This window comes from Sinocyclocheilus grahami, unplaced genomic scaffold (assembly GCF_001515645.1).
Source record: "Sinocyclocheilus grahami isolate Dianchi unplaced genomic scaffold, SAMN03320097.WGS_v1.1 scaffold244.1, whole genome shotgun sequence".
Lineage (NCBI taxonomy): Eukaryota > Metazoa > Chordata > Actinopteri > Cypriniformes > Cyprinidae > Sinocyclocheilus > Sinocyclocheilus grahami.
This window is the reverse complement of record NW_015505423.1, coordinates 100,787-122,452: the sequence shown is the minus strand read 5'-3', so window position 1 is coordinate 122,452 and position 21,666 is coordinate 100,787. Positions and strand designations below refer to the sequence as shown.

Sequence of the window (21,666 nt, the reverse complement as noted above, 5' to 3'; positions counted from 1 at the left end):
ATTAAATTGCTATTTGCATTATATATGTTTCTCTGTAATATATATACATATATATAAAAACATACATTCAGTCAAGTGGGTGCAAACTGCAAACCGTTGGTAGATTTGTAAACTAGTCGTAAACAAAACAAGAAACCAAACAAGCATCCATATATTCAGCAGTCTAGTTAATAAAGTAATAACTCTAATGGAGCTCTTCTTTTCTGAGCTGGAGTCTTAGACATCAAGCCTCGCTCTTCCCCTTGTGCTCAATGTGCGAGAGAGCTCAGGGAGGCTCTGCCTGTTCCGTTGAATTCAGACTCACTGTCATTTTAACTTCCTTCCTGCCTTTTGTACATTAAATAAACATACGGCTCTGACGCGAGGTGTCGAACAGCTCGTGTGATACACAGTAACACAGTTACATTGCTTTAAATTGGCGAAAGAACTCTTGGAATGTAACAGCAGCGGAGCAGCTCTAGTTCTTATTCTGCTACGTGTCCCGAATTCGCGAATCCGCGCCTCAGCGACAGTTTAAGCGACAGCGTCTGCAACCAGGAGACTTGTTGGTAAGCATCCGACTTTAGTGTGACGTGCTGTAAAAGTTCACTTTTTAGAAACATCTGCATAAAGGAGACCTAAAACAGCCAGACTCAACTATCAGGAAAAACATGTAATTATTGTTTTATTAATATGAATCAATTGAGAGAGTTGCAGAGCTCTGTTTAGTTTATGACACTGTAATAATGCAAGCGTTTTCTTAAGGGGTTGTTGAGACATCTTAAATAGTGATGACAATAGAAAGTGTATGTTTTATGTTCCGCTGTTCTGAAAACTGATTAAGAATGTACGATGAAAGTGTAGAAAAACTGCCTAATATTCACTAAGGTGTGAATGGATGTGAATGTATTTGACCTCTGCAAGAACTGTGATCAAGTTTTATCCTTGAAAAGAACTCCACTATCCATTTATGTTCGTATTATTTATGTATTTCTTATACATAATAATCCCAATGGAATATCATTTTTCTTGGAATAAGAATGTGGCAAATGCTTCTACTGAGTTCACAAGAGAGTGAGCACTTTTCCAGCTCATTCAAATTCAGTGAATGCCAAAGGGTGGGCAGTTCAGTGAAGGGCTTTTATTGAGATGCTTTAAAGACTCAGGAGAGTAATTGTTTCTTGTATCAGATTAGTTCATATAAACCCTCTGCTGCTTTATGATCCTCTGTGATGATGAACGGCTTTTAGACATCACACTTGCTGTGAAACACAAACAGTGTGGTACACCAGTGACGTGGGATGCCTCAAGATGCATTTGAATTGTTAGAGCAATAATGGACCGTTAAAAAACACTTAAAATGGTGGTGGTTGGGTAACGAGAGAGGAGGTGCATTCCAACTCTGACCTCTCCCCTTCAATTTAAAATGCAGGGCACAATGTGTCCGTCCCACCTGACTTCTTAGTCAAAGCATGTGATGTTTATCTTGACTCTACGAAAGGCATCGCTATTTAATCGAACAACCGAATTCATCTTGAAGAGGTGGATGTTTCAATTCGCATATGGTTGCTGGAAGGTGAGCATCCTGACAAGAGTGTTTAGGAAAATTATATATTTGCAACTAAACAGTTTCTATACAGATATATTTTGCTGCTTTCTTTGGGTGTGTTGATCCTTGGATCATTTGCCTCAACTGCAAAAAGAATTAGTCCCACTTGGAAAACTTGCAGGAAATTGTTCTGGTTCATTATGAAATCATTTGCTTCAGCCTTTGAGTTAATCAAATTTCAATGCACCAGTTAAACTAAACTTTTTCACATGTCGTAGCTTTTGCTATAAATGGAAGCAGCTAATGGATACCTCACTGACTGTTTTTCCTTAAGATCCTCAGATGCTTAACATCAGCAGGGTTGAGGCCTCACAAACATCGCTGTTAGTAAAAAGACACTGGTACTGTGAAAATGAATGTACATCATTATCTTTTCGTTTACAGACTGGCAAGACAAATTAAATGCGATATAAGCATTATGGTATTTGAAATGTATTATTGTTATTATTATTTTGTATGAAGTTGAATTGTATTACATCCTTAGTCGTTCTCTTTTCCAGGCGAAGACATAAAAGGTTATGTTATGTTGAAAGGTTATATCTGATCAGCTCTGTGTATGTTTCTGCAAATGGAAAAAGGTATTTTGTCTGACGCACTTAAAACTGTGGGTTCATAACATGTAGACTCCCCTGACTGAATAAGCAGTGTGATTTAGTGAAGATTATTCAGACAAATAAATGAGCTAGTATTAGTCAGAAGGACATGCAAAACTTGAAGTGTCTCACTACAGAAGCCAACGGAAACATCTAGATAGCAATCAAAACCAACACAATTATAAAAATATCTGGTGATCAGCAGAAGGCGTTTACATTTAACAATAAAAAAAACAAATTTATTGTCTGTATTTCAGTAGGTGTTTAATGCAAATGAATATGACGACAGTGACCACAATAAGGCACTTTTGCATTTCTGAAATGCCCTCACGTTTACTGAATTTATTCAGGCAGTCTTGTTATCATAGCCATCACATTCAGTGTTTTGCACAACAGTAAGCTAACTATTAAAACGTGATATTCTCTATTTAAACCATCTCTTGTGCTTTGTTTCAGCACTCTGTAAAAGGATAAACCAGTAGTGGATATAACATGTGAATGAGGAAAGGAGTCTGGGATTGTAATCTATTCTACGTGTCAACTTTCCTTGGTTCCTATTAACAATGGTTGGCACAAAAGTCCAATGGACTTTGGATGAGTAGACCTAAATGGGAGCAAAAACGGACAGAGTCAGTCTGCCACTATGGCAGCTTATGCTCTGAACAGCCTGATAATGATGAACCCCAACAACCTGACCAATAAGAGCAGCCCACGGACAGGAAGGCCTGTGCTCTCAGTGCCCAGTCATTCTACATTTAACCCAGTGCTTGGGGGCAGTGGAGGTCCCTATAGCCCTGGCAGCCTGAGCCCTGGGTCAGCAGGAAAAACCTTCGTCTTCCCAACAGGTACCGGTTCCAGTTGTCAAAGGGCACATTCACCATGTCGACTGCCGGAATCACTGGGTGTGCATGTGGGAAGTCGTGTGCGAAGACTAAGCGGGTCCGGCCTGGAGGACGAACAGGAGAATGAAGAACGCCGTGCCGCTCAGCAACTTGAGCGCCACAAGGAACTGCAGAACGTGGAGGTGAACAAGAAGGTGGACCTGTTTGAGGCCCAAATATCGGCGAAACGAAGCCCACGGATTTCTAGGAAAACTCCCCTGAATTCTGTCCCTGTCCAACTTGCCAATCTCTCCTTAAACCCAGAGGAAACACTTGTGACGCAGTACAAGGATCACTCAACGGGGATCCCCAAAGAACTGCAAAATGGAAAGCGCTTCTCTGGCATGGAGGAGGGGCTGCAGGTCAGCGGTGAAGAGAAGGACGGGGCTGACCCAAATACAGAAGAGGGCTGCCCACTTGAAAGCACATCAGCACGAACTAAGAGCAAAGCTGACAGCCCTACTTACAATCAGTCCAGGACTTCACCAGAGGCCAATAAGTGCTCAGCATCTTGGACTGAGACATGTTTGACAAAGGCGGAAGTTGAGCCAAAAGAAACCCAGGTAGAGCCCGACAGGGTCAGTCCAGAGGTGGGCTCCATCCCCGCTGTCATTATTACGGACCACGGCATGGAGGTCAGTGGGGAGGGCAAGGAGCCCCAGGTTAGTCCTCAACCTTACAGAGCCATGAGGAAGCTATCTTCTTCTTCTGCCTCGTCAACGGGATTCTCCTCTTCCTGGGAGGAATCAGAGGATGATATTTCCAGCGACACAGAGCGGTCCCCAGCCTTCCTGCAGACACAACAGAAAGCGGTAAGACCACCTGTTATACGCTGTTCTCTTTTATACTTAATTTATTGGCTTTTGTAGACAGGACAGTGGATAATTGACAGGAAAATACAGTGTCAGAAAAGAAATGTGCAAATATTGCACCTTTAATGGTACAGCAGCTTGTCATTGGGACAGTACTCTTAAGGGACAACTTTGTATTTTGTTTACCCCTAAAAGGTGCATCTTAGCACCTTAGAGTAGTAATAAGTACTCTAAAAGTTCTACTATGCTTTTTTAAGGGGGAAAATAAGGTAAAAGTTGTCCTTTTAAGGGTACTTTCCCAAGGTACAATTTTTGCAAATTCTTTCTGGGAGTGTACAGGAAGCCAGACAGGACCGGGACTTGAACCAGGTTTCACATGATAACTAGGGTTGGGTATTTTTTATTTTTTTTTACGATACCGGTAACAAATCGATACTTTTAAAATGGTACCGGTGCCTAAACAGTGTCTGAACCGATACTTAAAAAAAAAAAAAAAATTACCCAAAATAGGATGGATTGGCCATTATTGAGCACTATAAACACATTTAATGTCTGTTTCATTCATACTGGACGGCAGAGGGCGCCCTTGCGCAGAAACTCCACATATGCATCACAGAAGGAATAGAACTCAGGAAATCCCTAAAATGGACAAAGGCATTGCTATCATTGTAACTGAGTAAAGAGAAGATATAAACGTTTTGAATGATAAAACAAAGACAATAAACACTCGACTGTAACCTTGTATATATTTTATCTGTGTTATTCAAGCCATCTTTGGTATTTTCATCATAATTAAGTATATTTATAATCCATTGCTAATTGACATAGCCTTTTTACCATATGCTTTTTACAGTATAGAACATAGTTTCTGCCTCATTCTGTGACAAGAAGCCACATCAGATCACAAAAGGAAGCAGTTGTGGAGTAAAAACTTTATAGTGTTCTCTTTTGTTGGACAACAGGTTTAGAAATGCTCCTCATTGCAAGTCATTACAAGGCAAGTTTAGCTTTAGGCATTTTTAATCTAAGAATGTTTAGCTTAGCTAGCTAACGGTATCTACCTGCTGCCATCAGAGCAAGTGTAATTGCTGCATTCATGCGCTCCTCGGCTGCTCTCATTTCCCGAGTTGTGCTTTTAAGTCGGAATGTGAAAACAACATGGACACTTGCGTTACTACAAAGATGTGTTGGATTTGTATTATTAGAGCTTTCCGACTTGCGTTCGTGAATTTTCTCAGTCGGTAAATTATTTATCACGTACGATGCCAGTGATCCTTACATCCGTTTCGGAGAACCAGAGAACAAATATTTCAATCAATCGTTCAAGCATTTAAGTGGCACCGAAATGAGGCACCGAAATCTGCGTTCTGATTCGGTTCTAGTACATACCGGTTACATAGGTATATGGCACCGGGTTTACCCAACCCTAACCCTAATTGATCACATATGTCTGGTGCAACGCCCTACCTTCTGTGCCACAACTCCGACAACCTGTCCTTATTTGAATTCAATCACTCTGATTGTGTAAGACACAGTGGTTTGAAGGGTTTCTAGCAAATGTAGCTTACATTTATGAATTTCACAGACACAGTAATCGAAAGTGACTTACATTACAGCCAAGGTATATGTATTATCAGCTCATCCATTTCCTAGGAATCGAACCCATGACCTGGGTATTGGTAGAGCCATGCTTCACTGTTTGAGCTACAGGAATGCTTACGAAATTTGATGTTGTTGCTCTCAAACACAAATGCTTTTTAGATGTCTTCAGTTTCTCTGTTTGGCAGAACTACTTTCAGGGGTGTAGGTTTTACCTTAGAAGTGCTTATACATGTACCGGTCAGTCCCACAAGTTATGTATTCTCGACTTCCTCCATTGCATTCACACTGTCCTTACGCTCTCCTGCTCAGGGCTCGTCTGTATTCACCCTGAGTAACTGTTGACATTCTCACATACAAAGGTACTTCTGTGTCCTGCTGTCAGATGGACTTTTTTCTCTGACTTTAGTTGGGCGCCCTTTAAACAAAGTACAAAAGGAGAGTGAACAACAGAGAAACAACAGCGGTGTATAAAGTTAGCGACAGCAACTTTTCCATGGGTTCATACTCATGATTTGTCATGAAGTGGTTACATTAACACTTTAGTTGTATGTTATGTGTTTTATTAGCTTTTCAAACAAAAACATTCGTTACAAGTAAATGAAACATGGAGACCTCATAGTCAACAGCATTAGCAGTTTTATAGAATTAATCTTATACCGCAAGCATATACAATCATATGCTGCACAAGTGACACGTGTGACGCACTTTCTAGGGGGTTACGCTTGTCTCTGCGACGTTTGCCCTCATGAGAATGTGTGGGCCCGCCTATTTAGGCATGTTGCGCTTGCAGGCGCATCAAGAGACCCTGCGGCTAGCGTGCTGTTACAGAGAAGCTCATTGTTTAGACATGGATGTCACACAGTCCTCCAGCCTCACACTAAGTTGTAGAATAATGTGGCTCTGCTTGCCACACAGGCTCTACCCCGCAGGGCACTTTATGTGACGTCTATTCCTTATAAACACAGTGGAGGAGAGCAAACATCCTATTGTACCATCTGGAGGAATGATAGCACTCAAGATTGTTTAACTATTCACAGTGATCACAAGGGTGAGATCACTTGATAGCCTTGAACTTCTACGATGTAATCTTTGCTGTTCCCGGACATGTGCATTTAAAATGGAATGGCTTTGGTTTTGGAGGGCAGAATGTACTATCAGAGCCGCATGTTGTTGGGATTCAGGGAACAGTCAGTTAAAGTGAGCTATCTAATGCTCACTTTACTGGTCTGAATAACGTATACTAGTTAATGACCGTTAACTAAAAAAGGTGCATGACAAGTATTTGTGAAAAACGTTATTTTAATTAGCTTTCTCAAAAGTGACTAGTCGATTAGCATGTCAGCAATGATGCTAAAAAGAATTCTAGTTTTTTGTTTGTTGGTTTTGACATTTTAGTGGCACGGTCGCTTTAATTTGCATGGTGGGAACAAGACCAAGAAAAGCCAAGACTCGCAACTCGTGTTGCCCGAGATATATGTGCTATATGTCGAAGTGCTGCCCACAAGGGCAATTCTGCATTTTTATGACAGTCTGTAAGGTTAAAAATTGTTTTATTTAAAAACATTTTTTAAGAACGTTGCACTCTATTCTATTTTGCTCTATGTAGCTGTTTTTGAACACAACAATGTTGTATGTGAAATGTGTCTGATCGGCGACAGTTGAACTTGAAACCAGGATAATAAAGATAATAATACAAGTGGGTTTCCTTACAAAGGATTAGTCGACTGTGCCATGACAGATGGACTCGGGTTCAAGTCGGTCCAAGGTCATATTCTAGTACTGTTCACCCTCTGTATCTCTCCCTTTACTTTCCAGTTGCTTCTAAATTGCCCCGTGTAGTAAAGGCAAAAAGTCAGTAAATAAAATAAGTAGTTCTGCACATCCCTAGATTATGTTCACAGTTCATACACAAATTTATTCTATATATAAATATATTATATATTCGTGCTTATTTATATATATATATATATATACTGTATATATACACAAGAAATATCTGTGGCTTGGCTTTCTTCTCTTAAGCTAGCCTTGTAGGAAAGCCCTTTGGCTCACGTTGTGTACTTACTGTTGAAATATTCTGTGGTCATTTCAGTTTTTTATTCACTCGGTTGTTTCCAGGCTCTGAGGGATCACAAGAGTATCACAAGGACGCTTTTCAAAGGGTTATAACTAAAAATCAATAAACAGATGCTTTCAATGATCTCATTCTTTCTTCCAAAACAGGTTTATCTCACATTTCATGGTTCTGCTTAGCCTCTCACCACACACAGTAACACAGTCTGGGGTGAAATTCATGAGCAATAAACATATCTGTGCTCATTTTACTCTACAAACACTTGCAGCATGGTTTCTGTTTCGTGAGCAGCACCAGCCCTTCGGAAAATTTAATGGTGATTAAAAACCACAAACTTGTTATCAGTGCTTTCGGTCAAACATGTGACCCAGAAAAGTTTCCAGTGGGCTTGCCTTTTAAGCGCTAATGGCGGTGTGTTGTGGTTTAGTACTGCTAATTACGTCCCATGTGCTCAGCAGAGGGGATCCCTCAAGCACGGTTCCTTTGACAGCTGTTGCACATTTTCACTTCACTGAGACTGCAAACTCATAAATTTTTTGGATCTCCAAATGTTTTCGAATAGCACAGAAAGTGAAACTATACCACAGATGAGTTTCTCAAGATTCAATTTTCCCTGCACTTCCTGCTTGCGACCAGGTTAAAGGTGTGTCGCCAGGATGTGTTTAGGGAATGCACCTAGACTGGTTGTTAAGTGTGTAAAAATGCACCATTTGCTCTGCTTTGCTCCACTATTAAGAATAATTATCATTGTGTATCTTTAAAAATGTTCTTCCTGTTGCTTTGACACACTTGCAATGCACTGTTGTTGTTAATGCGGCAAGTTCTTTTAATAAAGACGATCAGATATGCAAGATAACACTGTCCAAGAGGTGTGGTTCACTTTTCTGCATGCTCAGTAACTCCCCTGATCTGGTGTCTCCTTTTCCTGTGTCAATCAGATGAGGGAAGAACCCTTGTCTGTGTGTTTGTCTGTCTCTGCACAGAGGCTTGTGGTTACTTGCTCTAGCAAACCCAACAGCAAGTGTAGCCTAACCAAGCCTGCTGTGAGCAAAGCTGTGAGCATTTATATTGCACGTCTTTGTGCAATATAAATGCACAAAGACGTGCAGACTTTGTCACTTTTTGTTTATTTACCACAATGCTGAGCTGCATTTTATTGCATGATCCAGACAAGTTGTGTTACAATCAGTGGTTCTTATCTGGAATGTTGCAGGTCTGTTCTAATAGGAACAGAAGCTGAAAAAATAATGTTAAATGCAAATAACTAACCATATAATCATGTATAGTTAGGATAGCAAAATAAATAGGAATAATTAACTTCTACTAAAATTCTTTCGCCCCACACAATATAATATAAAAACCTAACTCTACATACAATATAATATATAAAATATAATAAAATAAAATGCAACTAATCATATAATCATATGATTTGGGTAGTAAAATAAATAGGATTAATCAGATTCTAAAAGGAAAAAGAAAATACAAAAATCATTCCCCCTACACAATATAATATAAAAACAGAAATGAAACAACAACAACAACAATAATAATAGTGTAAATAACAATATTATTTGAGTGTTGTACCACTTGATGTCCAGTGTAAAATCTGGGTCTTGAATTAAAACCTTTTAAAAACCACAGCTTTATTGTAAAAAAAAAAAAAAAAAAAAACTGGAATATTTTTAGAAGTTATTTTATCTAATTGCACGACACATCTTCGGTATGTAAAGTAAAAAAAATAATGCTCTATTTGTTCTGCTTATGTAGGCCTTGATGTTGACTGTATTAGGTCAATATTGAAATTATGTTGCATTACATTAAAATGATTGGCAGTTTAATAAGCTCTGGCATATTAATGGTTGTTTTAACTCTAATATAAGCCCAACAGGTTTGAAAATTTATGTGAGAATTTGAATAAGGTATGATGAAGCATGTCTAGGCCTGTGGATTGCTGTAGGCTGCAGGCTACAGCAAGTGGGCGGACAGCTTTCTAGAGATAGTGTGTGTAGCACACATGTTCATGTAAAAAAAAATTGTGCAAACTGAATGAACACACTCACAGGCTGTTTATTGTTGGGAAATATTGTCGCTCTTAGAGCAATATCATGGACAGCATTAAATTATTTAATTATACTAAATAAGTCACCACTTTAAAGATCATGAATTGATTGGATAGTAAAAAGTGAGCATTATAAACTAAAAGGGAGCCAGTACAAATGTGTGTTTGCAGTGAATTGGTGCTATCAGAATGAGAGTCCAAACAGCTTATAAAAACATCAGAATAATCCACAAGTAACCCACATGACTCCATCAATTAATGTCTTGTGAAGTAAAAAAAAAAAAACTGCATGTCTGTAAGAAACAAAACCATCAACTCGTTTTTAAATTCAAAACATTGCTTCCAGATAAAATACTGTATGAGTCCACTATCCATAACTTTGCTTTCTCCAGTGAAAAAAAAACAGTAATAGTTTAAAACAGGTTTAGGAAATACTTTCATCCCGCCCCCATCATTCATTAGTCTAACTAACAGGTAGTCCTGCCCCAAACTTGCACCAATGGTTGAGCCAGAAAGTCCAAAATGTCTTTTTAAGCCAAAAACTAAATGTAGTAAAAGTGTGCGTTGTTCAAATAAAGTATAAATGTTCAGCAACCAGATATAGAATGACAAAACAAGCCCTGTGTATTTGTTCAGTCTTAGCATAGCTTTGCTCCGAACTCTTACACTCCTGCAGCGGCGTGCAAGCCAGCACAAACAGTTTTTGTGTGAGGTTGATTCTATCACCCCAACTGTGAGCATACAAGTGCTGTAGCATGATACACTGGAGGATCTGAAGGCTACGAGCAATGGAAAATGTAACACCCCTGTGGTTGACGGTTGCCTGGCGACCAGCTGACGTCAAGGCATGCCTGGTTCAAACAGCTGGGGTTCTTAGCTGCAGCAGTGCTGCTGGAGGGAGCCGTTTCATATGCAACAGACAGGAAGTGCACCGGCCCCTTTTTTTTTGTTGTGCTGGCCACTTTTTTAACAACAGGCTTCACTTGTATGCATCGTAGAACACTTCAATAAGGGGAAATGTGTGGTTGTTTACACTTAAAATGGGAAGAAAGAGCTCTAGATTTTTTTTAAATTTGTAGTTAGTTTTTTTTTAATTTTTTTTAGTTTTGCATGTTTTTCCATTTACCCCTACTAATTTTAAAAAGAAGAAGAGCCACAGAATGACACGAGCCATTCTTAGCACAGCTGGCTGCAATAAGGAATGTTATTGTGATTGTCTTTCTGAGAAACAGATGAGTGTAATGGTTTACTACTGGAAATTAGCAGTGAGCTACTTCTTTGATGCCCCCTGCACATCGCTACACTCTCTTGTAGTGGTAACTTTGCGTAACCTACGGCCTGCAACTAAAACCTGCATGCCTATCCTTATTACATGGCTTGCTGGAATACTTGATTCTGATTGGTCAGTCATGGCATTTTGCACCGCTAAACTGTATAACTAACCATTGATTCAGGGAACTGATTTTATGTTATTTTTCTTCTTAATAAATTAACCTTGAATCAAGTCAATATTTCATGCAGTTGTATAATTCACAAAATAACGTACAGTCAGTAGGCATTTGCTCTGATTCAAAACCATGCGAGCTGCCTAAAACAGCATGAAACTTAATTATGCTAAGATATCTATATTTAAGGCAACATTGCATGCATAATTTTCAGTGTTCATAACCGGATATAGAGAAACTTAGTTCCAGTATAACAGAATAGAGACAGGCTAAATGAAAGTTTGCAAAAAAAAACACTTTAGTATAGGGACCAGTTCTCACTTTTAACTAGTTGTTTATAAGCAAGCATGCATAGCACATCGGGGGTTTACTTATAAAGCACATATTCTGCATGACCATATTCTACATCCTTAATCCTACCCACTACCTAAACTTAACAACTACTTTATTAACTATTAATAAGCAGCATAGTTCCTAGCCATATCGGCCTAGAAAATCGCAACTTTTCTTTTTCCGTCGGTCTTAGTACACGATCTAACTACAGAAGAGTCCAGTTTTAAATAGGAAAAATATAGAAACTCTTTGGTCATTTTTGAGCGAGATGCTAACGGTTAGAAGCTACAGCTAAAAGGGCTACCGCCAGACCCGGAGATCAGCTGAATGGATTTGAAAACGGTAAAACTCAACTGTTTAACTCTAGGGGAGTTGGAAAATGAGCCTATTTTCAAAAATAGTGGAGTGTTCCTTTAAATAAAGTTAAATGTTCAATGAACCTAATCAATTTGAGGGATGAACACAATTAATATATAAGACACCTAAGACACCTAAGACACCTTGTTTTAGTCATATTTTAAGGTATTGCATGCATTAGTGAAGGCAACAAACTTCCTGAAAAATGTATTCAAGTTGCGAGAGAAATGTTGATTATATATAAACATATTTAATTTAGTAAAAAGTATAAAAATAATAATGTATTATATAAAAAAATATAACATATTGTATAATAAAATATAGATTGTATATTAAAACAGCAGAATTGAATTTTGTTTGCTTTATTTTCCTGTTTAACACTGTAAAGCTTTTGACAATCTGTATTGTATGAAGCGCAATATAAGTAAAGGTAAAAAAAAATATGCAGTGTGATTAAACATTAATGGTTTTAATCAAAATATGTGTGCTTTTATGCTTATTGGTGAATCATAGCATTAGCTTAGCAACCTTTTAACATGTTGAGTCTCTTGCGTTGCTATTTGTGTAGTTGCTGCATTTGTAGTGTTTCAAATCGGTCACATGTGAGGTTCGATTACAGTTAGAATGCTGTCTATGTAAGCAGCTCCCTATGTAGGCAGTAGACAGCTCACATCCCTTACACAGAGCAGACCCACCCCTTCACAACTCCATTATACAGTACGTCATCTTCAAACTAGGAAATATGTGAAGAGGGTGTCTTTTATTTCAACAAATCCCATAAGAAGCAAGTGATACCGCTTTCTGCTTAGCGTCTTATAACAGCTTTACTCCTTTGTGTACATTACGGTGCAGTAAATGGCAGTTTAATGGGAGGTCTTACTTCTGTGAAAGAGCTTTCCTGTCATTGATAGGAAAAGACCGGTTTCAGGACAAGCAGGAACAGCTATGACATGCTTTGAAAGGGCAGGAGTGTCAAGAAACGTGACAATGTAGTTTTCAACTGTCAAAGGGGAATTCATGCTAAATAATACTCTCTTGATTTCTGACATGTGTTGAGCTGTATATCCTCCTACTGTATATCCTCTATACAGAAGAGTCTAGCTGAACCTAATCTCTTGACTCTTTATTTCATGCACGTTTTTTTCTGAACAGACATGGTCTGATGCAATTTAGACATGTACCTGACTTGCTGATGGAAACTTGTACCTCAGGATTTTCAAGATACAGATGCTGATCTGAAATGTCTTACCTTTTCCTGAAAAAAGCACTACGCTTGAGCATATCATATCATTTAAAGTGCCATTTACTCAAAAAGAATGAACAATATGTACAAATACACACTTGAAGATCATCTTTCTAGCCTAAAGCAAAACAACTAGCCCCGCCCTCATGTCTTTGTCAGGCTCAGGTCACAATACTAGTTGTATCCTGATCTATACCTCTCTGATATTGTTTTTTAATTGAGTATTTAAAATAAAAATGGAATAATACAATATGCAATGTAACTGTACTTAATTAATTTGCATTGTATACAGACTTGTATCTATATATTCAGACTTAAAACTATATATTCTGATTAACATTTAAATATTCAGACTTGTAAATATATATTCAGATTTATTATATATTCTAATTGTATATAATTATTTCCTCTTTGGTGCTTCATTTTATATATATATATATATATATATATATATAAAATTATTGCCTAATTAAATAAAACAAATTAATTTAAGCCTCATTATTATGAAATTGAAATGAAAGTTTTTTTGATTCCTGATCTATTCTACAAAACAGAGCAAAGGTCACAGCTTTGGGTCTTTGATAACTCATTAATAATTTGCTTTGTTTTGGACTTTTCCTTGTGAAAACGTGTCAGTGTTGGTGGTAAGGCTGGCTGCACTGACTGCGGGTGCATTTTGGTTCTTGAGGGGCTAATGGTAGCTGTTTAGTCTTTGGTCATGTTGCTGAGTATTGCTTGCAGATGTGGAAAATACTGTCTCAGAGCCCTCTGCGCTTTCCTGTCTCACAGAGTGGTTCCTCTCGAGGGGTTAAAAGCCACTTCCTCCCTCAGTGCTCAGTGGAAACTTTAACAACACCCGTGAGGTCAAGGAGATGCTGTAAAGAGCGGCATCCCTTTCCTTGTGCTCCATTTAGCTCACACTGCCCTTATCAGAACAATGGCACGACCCAGCGCCGCGGAGTGCTCCCCTTGTGATAAGGCGCTGCCGCTTCCGCTCACCAATTTAACAAAACCCTGAGCTATTGATAGCTACTTTATAAAATAGCAAAGCGAGAGGCGTTTAAGAAGGGAAGGGGGCCTAAATGAGTAATGGAGAGATGCGGTTGCATTTACGTCTTTTACGGGACAGTTTATTTTTCTGGCTTTCCAAAGGGATGGCAGCTCAAAGCCAAGACTGTCAGCGTCTTATTATTAGACTATTTTGTGTGACTCACGCACAGTGTTGGGAATCAGATTACTTTTTCAAGTAACTAGTAAAGTAATGCATTACTTTTTAATTTACAAGAGAATATCTGAGTTACTTTTTCAAAACCTTTTTTTTTAACACAAGTTACTTTTTTTCCCCCAATTTATTGATTGACAGCTCTCCTGTCCCCATGTTGAGAAAAATCAGATGTTACTGTAGTTCTAAAATAAATATGAATATGCATTAATTAATCTCACTCACAAAAAAAACAAAAACACAGATTCAGTATTCCTCAAAATGAATAAAAATAATGCAACTCAGAATATGACGCAAACCTGCAATAATTAAATGTTAAACAACACAAATGTGACCCTGGACCACAAAACCAGTCATAAGGGTAAATTTTTCGAAATTGAGATTTATACATCATCTGAAAGCTAAATAAATAAGCTTTCCATTGATGTATGAATTTGTTAGGATAGGACAATATTTGGCCGAGATACAACTATTTGAAAATCTGGAATCTGAGGGTGCACAAAAATCTAACTATTGAGAAAATCGCCTTTAAAGTTGTCCAAAGTTAAAGTTAGCAATGCATATTACAAATCAAAAATTAAGTTTTAATATATTTACAGTAGGAAATTTACAAAATGTCTTCATGGAACATGATCTTTACTTAATATCCTAATGATTTTTGGCATAAAAGAAAAATCTATAATTTTGACCCATACAGTGTATTTTTAGCTATTGCTACAAATATACCCCAGCGACTTAAGACTGGTTTTGTGGTCCAGGGTCACAAATATCCTTTATGTATTTAATCCCATTCTATTAACCAATATCTTTGTTTCTGACCTTCGATGATCCAGTTCAACCGTACTAATAAGCAAAAATTACTCTAGGCAAACATTTGTGTGTCTTTTTTTTATTGCTGAAGTGTGTTGAAATTTCTTCTTCTGCATTCTACTGTACGGACGTAAATGTACTTTCTCTTCAGCCTGAGGCTTATTCATTTCACTTTTGGTGTGAAAAGGCTTTTACATTTGCCAAAAAATAGAACAAGCAAGCCCTGTCCAGATTTAAAAAGGAACGCAAAAGTAACGGAATGCATTACTTTCCATAAAAAGTAACTAAGTAACATAATTAGTTACTTTTTTATGGAGTAACGCAATATTGTAATGCATTACTTTTAAAAGTAATTTTCCCCAACACTGCTCACGCAGGATTACGTCTTCTTTCTACAGAGGCTTTGCTTTGATTGTTATTGCGGGCTGATGTTTACAGAGTAACACTCTGTGGTCTTCAGCAAAATAAGCACCACTTGATAGTCTAGTCTTCTGGCACTGCATGCAAACATCTACTCAAACTCATAGGTGTCTGGTGTTTCCCAGGGTGCATTGCCGTCGGAAACTTTTGTGGTTTTGAGATGATGTTGCACTTATCATAAGAGGGGAGGTCGCTCACCTTTAGTTCTCCTTTTGACCCTGTTGTGTGTGCCATCAAATACTATTAAAGATATCAGTTTTCACCATTTTGTGGTATTTGAGTGTCTACACACAAACTATAAACAAAATATATATATATATATATATATATATATATATATATATAAAATTATTGCCTAATTAAATAAAACAAATTAATTTAAGCCTCATTATTATGAAATTGAAATGAAAGTTTTTTTGATTCCTGATCTATTCTACAAAACAGAGCAAAGGTCACAGCTTTGGGTCTTTGATAACTCATTAATAATTTGCTTTGTTTTGGACTTTTCCTTGTGAAAACGTGTCAGTGTTGGTGGTAAGGCTGGCTGCACTGACTGCGGGTGCATTTTGGTTCTTGAGGGGCTAATGGTAGCTGTTTAGTCTTTGGTCATGTTGCTGAGTATTGCTTGCAGATGTGGAAAATACTGTCTCAGAGCCCTCTGCGCTTTCCTGTCTCACAGAGTGGTTCCTCTCGAGGGGTTAAAAGCCACTTCCTCCCTCAGTGCTCAGTGGAAACTTTAACAACACCCGTGAGGTCAAGGAGATGCTGTAAAGAGCGGCATCCCTTTCCTTGTGCTCCATTTAGCTCACACTGCCCTTATCAGAACAATGGCACGACCCAGCGCCGCGGAGTGCTCCCCTTGTGATAAGGCGCTGCCGCTTCCGCTCAACAAAACCACAAAACCCTGAGCTATTGATAGCTACTTTATAAAATAGCAAAGCGAGAGGCGTTTAAGAAGGGAAGGGGGAGTAATGGAGTAATGGAGAGATGCGGTTGCATTTACGTCTTTTACGGGACAGTTTATTTTTCTGGCTTTCCAAAGGGATGGCAGCTCAAAGCCAAGACTGTCAGCGTCTTATTATTAGACTATTTTGTGTGACTCACGCACAGTGTTGGGAATCAGATTACTTTTTCAAGTAACTAGTAAAGTAATGCATTACTTTTTAATTTACAAGAGAATATCTGAGTTACTTTTTCAAAACCTTTTTTTTTAACACAAGTTACTTTTTTTCCCCCAATTTATTGATTGACAGCTCTCCTGTCCCCATGTTGAGAAAAATCAGATGTTACTGTAGTTCTAAAATAAATATGAATATGCATTAATTAATCTCACTCACAAAAAAAACAAAAACACAGATTCAGTATTCCTCAAAATGAATAAAAATAATGCAACTCAGAATATGACGCAAACCTGCAATAATTAAATGTTAAACAACACAAATGTGACCCTGGACCACAAAACCAGTCATAAGGGTAAATTTTTCGAAATTGAGATTTATACATCATCTGAAAGCTAAATAAATAAGCTTTCCATTGATGTATGAATTTGTTAGGATAGGACAATATTTGGCCGAGATACAACTATTTGAAAATCTGGAATCTGAGGGTGCACAAAAATCTAACTATTGAGAAAATCGCCTTTAAAGTTGTCCAAAGTTAAAGTTAGCAATGCATATTACAAATCAAAAATTAAGTTTTAATATATTTACAGTAGGAAATTTACAAAATGTCTTCATGGAACATGATCTTTACTTAATATCCTAATGATTTTTGGCATAAAAGAAAAATCTATAATTTTGACCCATACAGTGTATTTTTAGCTATTGCTACAAATATACCCCAGCGACTTAAGACTGGTTTTGTGGTCCAGGGTCACAAATATCCTTTATGTATTTAATCCCATTCTATTAACCAATATCTTTGTTTCTGACCTTCGATGATCCAGTTCAACCGTACTAATAAGCAAAAATTACTCTAGGCAAACATTTGTGTGTCTTTTTTTTATTGCTGAAGTGTGTTGAAATTTCTTCTTCTGCATTCTACTGTACGGACGTAAATGTACTTTCTCTTCAGCCTGAGGCTTATTCATTTCACTTTTGGTGTGAAAAGGCTTTTACATTTGCCAAAAAATAGAACAAGCAAGCCCTGTCCAGATTTAAAAAGGAACGCAAAAGTAACGGAATGCATTACTTTCCATAAAAAGTAACTAAGTAACATAATTAGTTACTTTTTTATGGAGTAACGCAATATTGTAATGCATTACTTTTAAAAGTAATTTTCCCCAACACTGCTCACGCAGGATTACGTCTTCTTTCTACAGAGGCTTTGCTTTGATTGTTATTGCGGGCTGATGTTTACAGAGTAACACTCTGTGGTCTTCAGCAAAATAAGCACCACTTGATAGTCTAGTCTTCTGGCACTGCATGCAAACATCTACTCAAACTCATAGGTGTCTGGTGTTTCCCAGGGTGCATTGCCGTCGGAAACTTTTGTGGTTTTGAGATGATGTTGCACTTATCATAAGAGGGGAGGTCGCTCACCTTTAGTTCTCCTTTTGACCCTGTTGTGTGTGCCATCAAATACTATTAAAGATATCAGTTTTCACCATACCATACCAATTTTCACCATGTTCATCTTATGTTTTAAATATCCAGGGTTTTTAACTTGCATGCTTGTGATTAAATCAGCAAAGCCAATCCAGGAAATGATCTGCAGTACATTCAGAATGTAATATAAAATAGAGTTGCATTTGCAAAACAGTTGCAATTTACTTGTGGAACTGGGAAAATTTATATAGATTGCAAACACAGTATTGTGCAAAAGCAGTTTGTTCACTTAAATACTTTCCATTTGAAAAACATATGAGTAATGCTCTAAATAAGGTAATATGAGTAGACTTTTAACCTCTCTCATTGTGTCATTAATTTCACAAACTGGATTTGATTTTAATGTTCATATTGGAACAACAACAGAACAGTTGACCCAAAAAATTGTAGGCCTAATTTATGTAATCATTTACTCACCCTCATGTCATCCTCAAATTGTATGACTTTCTTTCTTCTCTGGAATAGAAAAGGAAATTTGTATGTAGTTGGTTGCACTTCCATGTAAATGCACATGTTTTTTATGCAAATACAAAGAATGGGAAGATATTATGCTTCAAAACACTGCAAAAGCACAATAAATGTATCATAAAAGTAGTGCAATATATTACAAATCTTTTAAAACTATATGATAGAATTGTATGATAGCTTTGTGTGAAATTTAAATAATTATTCACAGAAAATCGGTGCATCTAGTGCTCTGCACTCACGAGTAAAGATGAGTAGTAATGTCAAATTTATGAATGAATCATTCTTGTGAATTGGATAATTTCAATGAATCAGTTCATATGGTTCACAAAACTAGTCTGAAAATTTCATTTAGGAATCAGACTGATTCAGTTCTGATGATTCAGAGATTAAAAGCAATTTATTCACTGCTATCACATCTCAAAATGGAATAGAATGTAACACACACACGTCATATGGACCGCATTTATAATACTTTCATTGTGCTTGCTGTGCTTCTGCATCCTTTTGATGCTTGAAAGTTACGGTCCTCGTTAATTGTAATTGCATGGAAAAGGGTGACTAAAAGGGAAAAACAAATGACAGAATTTTCATTTTTGGGGCGAATTAACCCTTTAAGTATTTCTCCAACCACAAACCAAGTCATGCAAATGTGTTTCTCCATGCAAATATGGGACCCTGACTAATCTGAATGCAAGCTACCCTGCTAGGGAGGCTTGTTTACCAGCAATGATTTAATATTTTGCATGGAACATTAGCATAATTAATGATTTCCAAATACATTTACCTCTCAGCAGTAAAATGATACATAATGATTGATGAAAGATTGATGAGATTTGATACTTAAAATTATATTATATGAACACTCAAAGGAATAGTTCACCAAAAAAAAAAAAAAAATTCTGTCATAATTTGCATAATTTACTAACCTGAAGACTGTTATTTGTTCTGTGGAACATGGAAAGAGTATGTAGCATTTTTAATTGTTTTTTTTTAAAGATTTTTAAATGATGACAGAATGCTTATTGACATACTATTATAGTTTTAGTTATATTTTAGTTTTCGTTTTTATTTCTCTGTTTTCATTTTAGTAATTTTGTTGTGTGTGTATCTTTAGTCATTTTATTAGTTGTTGTTGTTGTTGTTTTTTGTCTATATAATTTTATGGTTTTAGTTTTAGTTAATAATCCCGGTTTGGGCGAACTATTCCTTTAAAATTATGAATACATTTATGTTGTTTCCCGTAAAAACTCCAATACATGTAATGAAAGATGAACTTTGAAAATCATTCTCATCTTCGGTCTGCAACAGTCATAGAAATATTTCATTCATCATCACGTTTCGGGAAAAGGAAGTCAGTTTCTCACAAATCACCTTGGTGATGTCAAAACAAGGTGCTGACCGCATCTCAGTCTGAAAACACTGGTGAGACTGTCCTTTAGTTATTTAAACATTTAGATGGCTGACCCTCTTGACTAACAGACTGCAGACCCGTTATAGACACCTACGCACGAAACACATTTAGTCATGCAGACAAAGAGAAGAAGCAGTTACTGCATCAAATTAATTTTACTCAAAACATTTATTTCAAAATAAAGGTGGCAACTTAATTATATTAAGTGCTATTTTTTTACAGTGCAGATGTGACTTAGAGGGTTTCAGATATAATCTTTGGAGCAAAATCATGAGCAGGTGTTATATAAGCTGTTCGTTTTGCTATTTCAAACTCTCAGAATTACAGGTGAGTTTGAAGAACACTGAACATTTGCATTGCTCGTGGCCCTCGTAGGCATGCCATAGTTTTACTGTGGTCTTTGCACATTGAGCTTGGCCTACCAGCATATTTGCATGGGCCAATTGTGCTTTTGAATGCTTTGTATGGAAACAAATGAGAAATTCACATTGCCCTGCACTTTCCTTCACTCAAATTCCAGCGTACGTTGTGATTGCACGCAGCACACTAGTGCATGATCTTACAGATTTTTACCATGTCGTTTTTCATCATGCACATCTGGAATTTCATCGCGCCCCTGTTGGTTTTTTTCGCCACGTCAATCATCCTGATGGTCAAAGATTTACAGGTAATAGATTCTGGTTTGCTTCAATTTCTCCGTAGTTGGACTGTAACATCGCATTCGTGCTTTTTGCGTGTTCAGTTATTAAATACTTTTGCCTAATTTGATTATGCTTTCAACTGCCAATAAGGGCGCAGTACTCTTAGCTCAGTTTTAGCATGTTCTCCCCAAGAATCAGAGTAGAAAATTAAAAAAATAAAAAGGCTTATGGGTTAAAAGTCACATGAGATCCAGCTGTTTTGCCAGGTGATTTTACAGCCAGAAATCTCACAATTTTTCATAGGAGCAAAAAAGCTGTGAAAGTAAACAACTGTGTCAGAAACATACGATCTAGAGCTGTTGTTTTACACAGTGGGCAACAGTCATTTTGACCTGACCGTGGCTCTCTGAAAGAGTCTACAACTCCCATCTCTTCCTGCGAGTTTTCCATTTGTTTTGTTTTCCCACATCCTGAACATTTCCCTCACTATAGAAATGTCTCTCAGATCCACTTTGTCTTTCCACTGAACTTTAATTTGTGTAGTCATCGGGAGGTGGGATCCTGTGGTCTTCTGATCTTAATGTCTGACAAACACTACCTGCCTATCAATCCTAAAGATTTTAAGTGCTTTTTGCAGTGGCCCAACCCACAGCACACTGATAACATCTGTTTCACATCAAATGCTTGAATATTAACAAGAACCTCTGCATACTGTAGGTATTTTTTTAATTGATCTGATCAGACCTCTCCGTCACATTAAGTAATCTTAGCTAACCTGCAGAAATAAGTGCTTTAAATAAGTTTTGTAAGTGTATCACTTGTGTTTTCTGTATTATTATTATTATTTTAAATGTATCTCAAATACAAATGCAAAAAAGTCTGTTTATGTTGGATTCAACAGTTTTTGTATAATAATAATAATAATTATTATTATTATTATTAGCATCATCATTACTACTACATGGGCCTAAACGTATTTTGAAAAATAATATTTGGAATGTCCTTTTTAGGTATGAAACAACAACAAAGACTTTGCAAATGTCAAAAAAAAAAAAAAAAAAAAAAAAAAAAAAAAAAAATAATAAAATTATTAAATAA

At 37.1% G+C, this 21,666-nt stretch overlaps 1 protein-coding gene across 1 annotated transcript in view; it reads left to right on the top strand.

Moving 5' to 3' along the window:
• Window positions 1-292: 292 nt before the first annotated feature.
• Window positions 293-21,666, top strand: part of LOC107598056 (inositol-trisphosphate 3-kinase B-like) — a 33,858-nt gene continuing 12,484 nt past the window's right edge. The window contains exons 1-2 of the mRNA XM_016289300.1: window positions 293-548; window positions 2,638-3,874. Of these exons, the coding sequence (XP_016144786.1) occupies window positions 2,825-3,874 (1,050 nt within the window). The 5' untranslated portion in view covers window positions 293-548; window positions 2,638-2,824. The remainder of the gene's footprint in view (window positions 549-2,637; window positions 3,875-21,666) is intronic.